The sequence below is a fragment of the Pseudophryne corroboree genome, chromosome 6 (genome assembly GCF_028390025.1).
Source record: "Pseudophryne corroboree isolate aPseCor3 chromosome 6, aPseCor3.hap2, whole genome shotgun sequence".
In the NCBI taxonomy this organism is placed as follows: domain Eukaryota; kingdom Metazoa; phylum Chordata; class Amphibia; order Anura; family Myobatrachidae; genus Pseudophryne; species Pseudophryne corroboree.
This window is the reverse complement of record NC_086449.1, coordinates 662,876,882-662,889,518: the sequence shown is the minus strand read 5'-3', so window position 1 is coordinate 662,889,518 and position 12,637 is coordinate 662,876,882. Positions and strand designations below refer to the sequence as shown.

The following is a 12,637-nucleotide window of genomic DNA, read 5'->3' as shown; positions in this document are numbered from 1 at the left end:
CAGGTATTACACCGAGACACATTGCACCAGGTATTACACCGAGACACATTGCACCAGGTATTACACCGAGACACATTGCACCAGGTATTACACCGAGACACATTGCACCAGGTATTACACCGAGACACATTGCACCAAGTAGAGCACTGAGACACATTGCACCAGGCAGAGCACTGAGACACATTGCACCAGGCAGAGCACTGAGACACATTGCAGACCCTCCTCAGACCTCCGATTTCTCCCCCCCCCACCCCCACCCCCAGGCAGTGTTGCTGGAACCCCCTACAGCAAGCCCATCCAGCACCCCATACACAGCCTGCTGCAATCCGGACGCACATGCCGCTGGAGGTAGGGGGGCCGGACACCAGGCTGGGGGCACAGGGCAGATGCAGAGCGGCACAGAGGAGGACGCTGTGCCGGGTGAGTGGGGCCAGTCTCTTGGTGCTGGCGGCGGAGACAGGGTCAGCGTGCAGTGGGGAGGAGGTAGAGCAGTGCCGGTGAGCGGGGCCAGTCTGCCAGCGCTGTAGCACAGATTAATGGTCAGCGCGCAGTGCCACGGTGAGGGGGATTAAAACTGTGCCAGAATGGTGGAAGACACCACAGGCTGTGATTGGCTGCTCCTCCCCGCTGACCCTGTCTACACTGCAGCTACAGGAAGTGATTGGCTGAGGAAACAGCCTGTCACCTCCCATGTCCTCTGACTGGCTAGCGCGATGCCACACAGATCAGATGAGCGCGTCCTGTGGGACCTGCTCATCTTCTAAACGTGGGTCCCAGGTTGCTGTTTCTGGGAAAAAAACGCGCCATAGCATGTTTTTGCGATCACTGCTAAGTATAAAGCTGACTCTCTCGCGTTGCACCTCCAGTACTCTGTTCTGGATCTCCTGCGCTGCAATTATAACTTGGTACTCTTCCAAAACTAAATACCTGGGGGTTTACGTTATTAATTATTATGACTCTACAATGTAAATGTTCCTTCCATAAAGCTGGATCTCCTTAGATGGCAAAATGTAATTCTCTCTTGGCTAGGCTGGATCGTTGCAGCGGCAGCGATCGCGGTCTGAATCCTTTTGTGGAGTGCGCACGCGCAGCGTTAGAACGCCATTGGTGAGGCACGGTCCGGACAACGGAGGCGTGTCCGGACCTTTGGGGGGGGGCGGGCCACGGCAGCTGCATGACGTCACATGCAGCCGCTGCGACCCGGTACACAGCGAGTAGCGGCCTGCCAGCACGCAGGAGCTGCGCTGGCAGGGGGCTACTAGCCATGTACAATAGCACTGCCACCATGTGATGCTTTTATACCTGTGCGTGGGTGGGGGGGTTAGGGCCTGACATGCGGGCGGACTAGTCCTGTGCTGGGCGTCCCCCCGCATGTCAGAGTAAAGGATCGTAGATGTGCTGAATTCAACACATCTACGATCAGATCTGAATTACACCCACAAAGTTCTACTTTAATCCAATTACATGGATTATTATTATTATCCTTTATTTATTTGGCGCCACATGAGATCCACAGCGCCCGATTACAGAGTAAACAAATAAGCAAAACATGAAGACAGTGACTTACAGTACAATACAATATAGGACAAGTACAGGGTATATAAACATAGCTGCGTCAGTAAACAGCACTGAAATAAGTAACAGGGTGGCAGAAAACTGAAGGATTTGGGCCATCAAATGGAGTATTGAAAAGAAGATAAGTAAGTAAGATACGTAAAAGCACATGAGGGAAGAGGACCCTGCTCGTGAGAGCTTACATTATAAAGATATACAGAAACTCTGTGCAATTTGTGTGGGGATGCAAATCACTGTACAAAATTTCTTAAAACTCCATTGGGCCAACACCAAAGTGAGGGTTAACAGATGACAGTCTTTATTATTTAGCTGCTCACTTAAATCAAGCTGTAGCTTAGTAGACAAGATTACAAGCCTCATGGTGCATTATTCTAGAAGCTAATTACTACCATGGGGGTGATTCAGACCTGATTGCTGGGCTTCTAACTTTGCTGTCACTGACCAGTGATGCCCGTTGTTACTGTCCAACGCATTGCAGTGCATACACACGCGCAGTTATTACCTGCTCGCCCACTGTGCGAAAACACACAGCAGTGTTCAGGTCTGAATCAGGCCCTCTATTTCCTTCCTGTCCTCAATTGCTACAGCTTTGGCCTCTTTGACACAGTCTCACCCCGTCATTGTCCTTTCATGCTTCTTTTGGGATTACTGTAAAACCCGTTATGAGACCTCTTCTCCATCCTCTTTCACTTTCCTGTGGTAAAAGCTTGATTTTCTCCCAGGTCACTGCTTATTTCACTTTCATTTGTGGGTTGAGAATGGTTTTAAGGCCTGATTCACTATCATTTGCTAATGTGAGAACGCATGCACTGAGCAATTATTGTCAGACTGCGCAGACGCTGCAAACGCATTGTGCGTGCGTGAAGATCAAAATGTGATTGCTCTGCGTATGCAGCCTAAATGTAAAGAGAACACCATTTGAGTGAAGGAAGTGACCGTTTGTAGATGGTAACATGGCATTTGGGGGGAGTGATTGGAAAAGCGCAGCTGCGAATGCTGCAATGACAAATAAGGCGCCTGGTCCAACTGCATTCACATTATATTGAGTAGGCATGGGTCAGTCGCAACTGTCGATTGTGTATGCTTTTTGTGTATGCAGTGTGATTCTGCTAATGCATACGCAGATTTGCAAACACATTAGTGGGCGTCTTTCTGCTGCGGGGTACACTGGGCTCCACAAGGAATGGATGTAACCCTCCTTTGTACCCTAATAATACACTGAAAAGGTTACTATTTCAATTGAACAGAGTGCCTCCACCCAAGCAATATTTATTCCCCCCGTTAGCTTGCTTGGGAAAGCCTTTACCAGTAATGATATATACATATACTGTATCCAGAGGGGTAATTGATAGAATTGTTTGTTTACCTTATAGTCACCTTATTTCTTGCAGGGGCTGTTCTTTCGTTTACCAAGGATGTTCTCCACTTCACTGGTAAGTATTCATTAATATAAATCACTTCATATATAAATATTATTGTTTATTCACAAAGATGACAATATTTATTTAACTGAAACAATGCATATCATTACACTATGCTATACCATATCATGTCACTATACATAAAATATTACCGTGCATGCAATACAAAAAAAAACTAGTTATTACTGAATGTTATAAAGCTAGGTTGTTAATCTTTATACAGTAACCTTATATTACCCACTGTATATTACAGTTCTCTGTTATGGTATACCATATGGTGATTGTTGGTGCACAGTTGGGGCCCAATATACTTTCTATCATACATATGCCTTTGTCGAAGTATAGTAACTTGAATCTATGTCCTTTTCCTGAGTACTAGGTAAGCGGTAGAGACACTTATGCTTTCCAATTTCCTCCGGAGTATCTTGTCTACATCTACTGATAGCAATATATTAGTGCAATATGGTATAAAGGTTGAGCTCCGCTCTGAGAGTTTTGTGTGGGTTGTCAGTCGTCAAAGAAAAGAAATGTTACCAGTATCCCATCTGCCTCTTATGACACTCGAAATTTCCCTGGCATACTAAACTCCGTCTACATATAATGTTCCTTTGCTTTGGTATAGCATTCTTTACTATTGTCCTCGCTATATAATATTCCACCTATATGGAGGATCTCTCGGTTGTCTCAAGTTAGCTATAGAAATGAGAGACCAAAGATGATGAACATTATATCAATAGTGCCAGGTTTAATAGATCCTCAAGTTAAAGTCTATCTCTGACACTCAACCTTATTGTGGATTTCACCGTGAGAGGATGCACTATTATAAGCTAGTCCATATGGTGTCTGGGTATGCTCCTTCCCTTATCCGTGTTCTCCTCACTCACTGGTTTTAATATGAACTTTACTATAAAGTGTCACAATGGTGTTTCCCATATAATATTTGTGAACCTTAGTCCATTTCCAGAAGATCTTTCTCCTCGATAATCACCTGCTGTCAATCAATGCAGGTTCTCCTCCCCCATCTCTGGTGCAAAGTCCCCTTTCTTGATGCTCTTCCTAAAAGTCACTCAACATAGTACAACTGGCTTCAATTACCTCAGCATCCCCTTTATTCCTTAACGGAGCAGTGTGTCAACTGGCTGCAATTACCTCAGCATCCCCTTTATTCTTTAACGGAGCAGTGTGTCAACTGGCTATATGCAATGTCTCAAATAAGCTCTATATGCCAACGCTTCGTTGGAAGCTCTCGATTTATACTGTACAGCAATAATTCCCTGTCAACAGGGTTACTGGGATAGAGAGTCAGCTTCAGTATAGTCTATGATAAGGCACTTGCCTATGCAGGGTGAGTCTGCTGCTGAAGGATATATAATCTAATACATATTCCATTCAATGTGAGACCGCTGCTGAAGGGTATATTCTGATACACTGGGCTAATTTCCCTTCATTGAACTGCCCTTCTATGTCTCAGTCTATGCTGGGCGGTATTTGTCCTTATATGGTGGGATGGAATATGCCTCCCACTTCCTCCCCTGGTTACTCACTCACGGCTCCGGTTGGTCACACACTCCGGGGCCGCCTCCCTGAAGGCGTACCTTGGGGCAAATTTACCCAGACTGTCCCGTCCGCTCTCCTCCGCAGCTCCGTCAGGGATCTTCAGCTCCTTGAACCCCACCGACACTCCGTTTCAGGTAAGGTCACGGCGGTCTGTTTACCGCATAACAGCTCCGTCCCGTCACTCTCCTCTGACACCCGCAGCTCTCTCTCTTTGTCTCGGAGGACACACCGGAGGGCTCCGTAGCCGGAATACACCGCGCCTCAGGTACTCCACCTCCGCCTCACTCGAATCTCCTCAGAGTCTCTCCGTCCTCGCGGCTCTCACTCCCGCTCCCCCTCGAGCTTCCCTCAACGGCTCTCTCAATCCGGGCATATCATAGTCAGCACGAGAGCTTCTGGAAGATTCTATCTAATCCTGCTCGTGCCACTGTACCACATTACCTATTAACAACCTTACTGTTCAATGTCCCCGTTCACCACCACCAACCCTCAAATATATATATATATATACAGGACAAGGGTTACATTAAACAATGTGAATATATTTCATATATTTACAAAGGCATTAATTACATAGTATATAGTTTATATATTTACACAGGCATTAGATAACTAGTATATATATATATATATATATATATATATATTTAATGTAAGCCTCAGGGAACAGAGATCATCATGTATCTCCTCATTAGCATTTATTTATTTTTACGGGGCTACACTCTCCCCCTGGTGAGTACATTTACACTATTTTAAAGTTAATTGTATTTCACCACATACATATACATTCCAATGTTCATACTAAGTATTACCGATTACACTCCATCCAAAATATGGCCATGACATCACCATATGGGGGTGCAATACCAAGGGAATTTCAGTTGGGGTTCCTAACTGGTCATAGGTGAGTATTCTAGGGGCCCTCTTAACCCTTTGAGGCCTAGGTGACATAGGTGGTTGTTCGGGAATAATTCCTTCTCCCATATTATCCCCATGGATTTGTTCAGGAACTTCTGTTATTTCACATAGCGATTCCCTTCCATTACCATCATGGCTTCCAACACTCTCCTGTTCTACCCCGTTACATGAAGAGGGTATTTTTTCTTGTCCCCCGGGATATGAATCCAATACATGGGTTTTGGATCCCCACGGTTCACTATCCCAATAGTAATATCCTGCATTGGAGTCATCTTCAATCTCCTCAGCTTCTTTTCTCTGACTCCGAAGGTTAACTTCCTGTGTACCAATGCTTTCAACTTCAGTATCTTCCATAGGACACGATACAGTATTTTCCCATCTAATGTCCTGAGCAATAGGGAGTAAATGTTTTCTATGGTAAGTGACCATATTTCCCTGTCCATTTGCTGGGGCTAGTTGGTATACCGGAATGTTAGGGAGCTGTTTCAATACGATATAAGGAGTGGATTTCCATTTATACTGTAACTTTTGCTTTCGTGGTAACCCCAGAGCTCTAATCAGCACTCTATCTCCAGGCTTTAAGATGTGTTCCTTAATATGTCGATCGAAATATTCTTTATTTCTGTCACACATTTTCCGGGCAGCACTTTCAGCGAGTTGATAGGCTTCTCGCAATTGTTGACGAAGTTGTCTAACATATTGGCTGTGAGATATCTTTGAACTAGAATTATTGCGAGTTCCTAAACAAATATCTATGGGCAATCTGGCCTCCCGACCGAACATGAGGTAATATGGGGTGTATCCTGTAGTGTCGTTCCGAGTGCAATTATATGCATGCACTAAAGGAGCAATATATTTCCGCCAGTTGGATTTTCTTTTAGAGTCTAATGTGCCCAACATGTTTAGTAACGTTCTGTTAAATCGCTCAGGCTGAGGGTCTCCTTGGGGATGATATGGGGTAGTGCGTGATTTGGTTATACCACAGCAATGACACAGTTCTTGAATTACTTTACTCTCAAATTCTCGACCTTGATCGGAATGAATCCTTGCTGGCAACCCGTAATGTACAAAGAATTTCTCCCACAATGTTCTTGCAACAGTTATTGCAGTCTGGTTCACAGTTACGTAGGCTTGGGCATACCTTGTAAAATGGTCAGTTACTACAAGAATATGACAGTCTGATCTGCCAGGGCCATCTAAGGTGAGGAAATCGATGCATACTAACTCCATAGGTCCCGTGCTGGTGATTTTAACTAATGGAACGTTAGATATAGGTAGCGTTTTTCGGAGAATGCAATTCCCGCATGTTCTACAGAATCGTTCTATATCCTGATTCATATGAGCCCAGAAAAAACGATCAGACACCAACCCCTGGGTTTTCTCATATCCAAGGTGGCCATGTTGATCATGCAATGCTAGCACCATCTGTTTATACTTTGTTGGTAATACTATCTGCATTTTAGTACCTCCGTCCTTCTTGATTACTTTCCGAAATAATACCCCATTCAGAATAGTTAACTTCCGGTACTGTCGCATCAATATTTGTGCCTTCCGTGGTAATTGAGAGCGATGTACTTGATAAGTATGATCTTCGATAATCCGAACAATAGGAAGAATATTGGGGTCATTTCGTTGTTCTTGCGCCAGTTGTTCGGAGGTTATTATCCCTAACCCCTGCAGTTCAACCCGTCCTAACCTACAATAGGAAGGTGGAATAGCTATTTCAGAGGCTCCTATATCATATACCGCAGCCACTTCTTGATTTCTGGTGATACTAATATGTTGGCACAGTCCTTTTACTACACCAGCGGGTACTTCAATCCAATCAGAGTCACCTCCTGGAGCTTCCGAGTGTGGCATCCTAGATAGAGCATCCGCATCTTGGTTATTAATACCTGGCCTATATTTGAGAGTGAAGTCATAGTTGGTAAGGGCTGCAAGCCATCGGTGTCCAGTGGCATCGAGTTTAGCTGATGTCTGTACATAAGTAAGTGGATTGTTATCCGTCTGTACAATGAATTGAGCTCCATAAAGGTAATCATGCAATTTTTCGCTAACCACCCATTTTAATGCGAGAAATTCCAACTTGTGGACTGGATAATTTCTTTCACTACTGGAAATTCCTCTACTAACATAGGCAATGGGTCTCAACAGTTGCTCTTGTTTTTGGTACAACACCCCTCCAAGCCCGTCTAATGAGGCATCTATGTGTACTTCGTAAGGCAAATCAGGTATAGCATATGCCAACACAGGAGATTTAGTGAGGCGGTCTTTCAGAGTAACAAAGGCCTCCTCACACTGGTCAGTCCACCTGTTTCCAAACAATTCTCTGGGCTTATGGTAAGACATATCTACCTCTGATTTCTTTCTTCGGTCTTTATTGACTGGCGGATATCCTCTTGTTAAATCTGTCAATGGTTTAGCGATTTTAGAATAGTGCTCTACGAACTTCCGGTAGTATCCACAGAAACCCAGAAAAGACCTTAGTTCTTTAAGGTTGGTGGGTCGGGGCCATTTCTTCACCGTGGCTACTTTATCTGGATCCGTAGATATCCCTTGCCGACTCACCACATGTCCCAAGTATTTGACTGAAGATCTACACAATTTACATTTTTCGGCTGACAACTTTAACCCTCGGGCTCGCAGACGATCTAACACTTTCAGTAATCGTTCATTGTGTTCATCTAGATCTTTCCCAAACACGATGATATCGTCTAGGTACACTAATACTTCCCGGTAACACATGTCACCTACAGTTTGTTCCATGGTTCGTTGGAAAGTAGCCGGTGCTCCCTTGATTCCTTGGGGCATCTTTAAGAACTCATAGAACCCAATAGGGCAGATGAAAGCGGTTTTGGCCCTATCTTCCGTACTCATGGGAATCTGATAGTACCCGCATCGGAGATCAAGAACGGTGAACCACTGGCTCCCTTGAAGGCAATCCAAGGCCTCGTCTACTTTAGGTACTGTGTACTGATCAGGCACAGTTCTATTGTTTAGAGTACGATAGTCTATACATAGACGAATTTCTCCAGTCTTTTTCCGAGCAACCACAATAGGTGACGCATATTGACTCTCGGAATCAGCGATGACATTATTTTCCAACAAATTCCTAAGGTGGCTCCTGACATCTTCGAAATCAGCCGGAGCTAATCTCCTGGATCTCTCTCGGAATGGAGTATTATTGGTCAATTTGATATGATGTTCAACACCAGTGGCAGTCCCTAGGTCCCAATCACTTTTGGAAAAAACATCTTCCCTTAACATGAGCTGTTCCATTAGCAGGTCTTTTTGTGTCTGATCAATATCACTCCCATGAAAACACTCTTCCAGATTCAATTGGTTGTAATTGAACGGAGACCCAGTAGACGAATGGGTAACCCTTCGATCAGGATGACTTTCCAAAAATTTACAGTAACCCATTTCTGGTTCTACCGATGGTCTTATCCCTTCATTATTTCCTTTATCTTGTTTATCACACCATCGCTTTAGATTTTTAAACATATTTGTATTAGTACCCACTATAGCGGACAAGTGGCCATTATCCCCAGGAGAATCAGGGCAAATCAGTGCCACCAATGGAATAGACTCATTAAGGGTAATTAGTCCAGGTTCCAAAGTAAGTTGTGTAACTATGTACCCCAAATACGGGTACTTCTGTTCACTGAGGCCCCACACTGTAAGACCGCTAAGAGTTTGAATGGGAACAGTTGACAGATTCTCCCGGTACCATGTTTCAAATACAATGGACACTTGTGACCCACTGTCCAACAACACCATACATTCCTGTCCATTTATTAGGGCTTTCACTAATGGTGCATGTCCCATGAGACTGTCTGGAATAGCCTCGGACCACTGGGCACTCCCCATAGCATGAACATTTATTGTTGGGGAGCCTGTGAGGGGTTCACAGAGCTCCCGTTGGGGTTTTCCATCTGCTCATCTCTGGACCGGTGGTAAAACGGCATTCTTCCATTCCTCTCCATACCACTCATCGGGCATTCAAAAGATCTATGCCCTGGTTGTCCACAACTATAACAGAGTATAGTCCCACGACTACCACTACCCCTTGTCCTTCCTCTGTTTGAGTCTGACGACCAGTAGGGCCTTGATGATGCTGTACTCTGTAAAGCAATCAATTGGTCTATTTTTTTATTTTGATCTTCCAGCAACTTAATCAATCGATCATCCATAACAGTGGAGGTGGGGGCAGGTATAGCAGGTATGATAGCTTTGACTCTCTTAATAGTCTTGTCTCGATTCTCGATTTGTACTTCCTCTAACTTGACCTCCTTCACAAGTTCCGTGAGACTGGGTGCTGGTCCTGACCGTCGGGTACAACGTAGTCTTTGTGCAACTGGATTAAGAGTGAGAGCTCCTTTCAGAACCTGTCGCATTCGTTGTTCATCTACAGCCTCCTTAACTATCCCCCCTTTCTCTACAATTTGATAAATCAATCGATCCACTCTATAAATATATTGAGTGAGAGTCTCCCCCGGCTCCTGATAGGTGCGATGTAATCTTGACATCAGATCCCCTACATCTTCCATGGTGCCATAAGAAAAATCCAAAGCTTCTAAATAATCTTTCAGAGTGGCGGTAGATTTACTCCTTCTGGTGGCTTGAATCACTCTCATAGCAGGTCCCCGGAGACTTTCCACTATACGCTGTCGTTTGATATGCTCTGGACATTGCCACTCTTCAGAGTGCTGAATGGCAGCTTCTCTCCAAGTATCATAGGTTTCTTCACCAGCAGGTACAGGGGAAATACCAGAGAAAATCCTAAGTCTCCTATATCCCCCTTCATAATGCAACCTCTCCATCTGATTAACCATCTTATCCATCATTGTTTCCACCCCTTTCCCAGGAGATTCTTCCCTATCCTCTGTCCGATCTTCCCCACTATTGATATGAAAACAGTCTCCTGCAGCAGTGGTATCATTTCCTATCTCTTCTCCTGGGGTGGCTGCTTCTTCCATGCTTTCAGGCCACACTAGTTGAACTTTTCGCCCAGGGACATCTTCAACCACCACCATACGGGGTAGTAATGTGTTATCCAAAGGAAATCTATTACTAAGTAAGATAGCGAAAGTTTCTCCCTCTTGTCCTTTCCATCGATCAACCGTACATGGTTGACTAATACCATAAAGTTGCACAACAGCCCGAATGACTGCATCATCACTGGCTGATGAAAGTTTTCCAACTAGCCCGAAGCTGCATAAGGGTTCCACGCCCTTTTCTTTACACCACCTATAGATATCGGCGTTGGTAACTTCTTCCATGATGTATAGTCTCGGTATCAACCACTGAATCTTGGATATTGTAGGATCTCAGCAGTGCCTCCAAATGTAACCCTCCTTTGTACCCTAATAATACACTGAAAAGGTTACTATTTCAATTGAACAGAGTGCCTCCACCCAAGCAATATTTATTCCCCCCCCGTTAGCTTGCTTGGGAAAGCCTTTACCAGTAATGATATATACATATACTGTATCCAGAGGGGTAATTGATAGAATTGTTTGTTTACCTTATTGTCACCTTATTTCTTGCAGGGGCTGTTCTTTCGTTTACCAAGGATGTTCTCCACTTCACTGGTAAGTATTCATTAATATAAATCACTTCATATATAAATATTATTGTTTATTCACAAAGATGACAATATTTATTTAACTGAAACAATGCATATCATTACACTATGCTATACCATATCATGTCACTATACATAAAATATTACCGTGCATGCAATACAAAAAAAAACTAGTTATTACTGAATGTTATAAAGCTAGGTTGTTAATCTTTATACAGTAACCTTATATTACCCACTGTATATTACAGTTCTCTGTTATGGTATACCATATGGTGATTGTTGGTGCACAGTTGGGGCCCAATATACTTTCTATCATACATATGCCTTTGTCGAAGTATAGTAACTTGAATCTATGTCCTTTTCCTGAGTACTAGGTAAGCGGTAGAGACACTTATGCTTTCCAATTTCCTCCGGAGTATCTTGTCTACATCTACTGATAGCAATATATTAGTGCAATATGGTATAAAGGTTGAGCTCCGCTCTGAGAGTTTTGTGTGGGTTGTCAGTCGTCAAAGAAAAGAAATGTTACCAGTATCCCATCTGCCTCTTATGACACTCGAAATTTCCCTGGCATACTAAACTCCGTCTACATATAATGTTCCTTTGCTTTGGTATAGCATTCTTTACTATTGTCCTCGCTATATAATATTCCACCTATATGGAGGATCTCTCGGTTGTCTCAAGTTAGCTATAGAAATGAGAGACCAAAGATGATGAACATTATATCAATAGTGCCAGGTTTAATAGATCCTCAAGTTAAAGTCTATCTCTGACACTCAACCTTATTGTGGATTTCACCGTGAGAGGATGCACTATTATAAGCTAGTCCATATGGTGTCTGGGTATGCTCCTTCCCTTATCCGTGTTCTCCTCACTCACTGGTTTTAATATGAACTTTACTATAAAGTGTCACAATGGTGTTTCCCATATAATATTTGTGAACCTTAGTCCATTTCCAGAAGATCTTTCTCCTCGATAATCACCTGCTGTCAATCAATGCAGGTTCTCCTCCCCCATCTCTGGTGCAAAGTCCCCTTTCTTGATGCTCTTCCTAAAAGTCACTCAACATAGTACAACTGGCTTCAATTACCTCAGCATCCCCTTTATTCCTTAACGGAGCAGTGTGTCAACTGGCTGCAATTACCTCAGCATCCCCTTTATTCTTTAACGGAGCAGTGTGTCAACTGGCTATATGCAATGTCTCAAATAAGCTCTATATGCCAACGCTTCGTTGGAAGCTCTCGATTTATACTGTACAGCAATAATTCCCTGTCAACAGGGTTACTGGGATAGAGAGTCAGCTTCAGTATAGTCTATGATAAGGCACTTGCCTATGCAGGGTGAGTCTGCTGCTGAAGGATATATAATCTAATACATATTCCATTCAATGTGAGACCGCTGCTGAAGGGTATATTCTGATACACTGGGCTAATTTCCCTTCATTGAACTGCCCTTCTATGTCTCAGTCTATGCTGGGCGGTATTTGTCCTTATATGGTGGGATGGAATATGCCTCCCACTTCCTCCCCTGGTTACTCACTCACGGCTCCGGTTGGTCACACACTCCGGGGCCGCCTCCC

At 43.9% G+C, this 12,637-nt stretch overlaps 1 protein-coding gene across 1 annotated transcript; it reads right to left on the bottom strand.

Annotated features, from left to right (window-relative positions):
* Positions 1-9,352: 9,352 nt before the first annotated feature.
* LOC134934646 (paraneoplastic antigen Ma3 homolog) lies at positions 9,353-10,753 on the bottom strand. The gene has a single exon (XM_063930030.1). The coding sequence runs from the start codon at positions 10,751-10,753 to the stop codon at positions 9,353-9,355; it is 1,401 nt and encodes a 466-aa protein (XP_063786100.1).
* Between the last annotated feature and the right edge of the window lie 1,884 nt (positions 10,754-12,637).

Excerpts from the sequence above, each read along its gene's own strand:
- LOC134934646 (XM_063930030.1), bottom strand. The coding sequence starts at position 10,753 with ATGGAAGAAGTTACCAACGCCGATATCTATAGGTGGTGTAAAGAAAAG.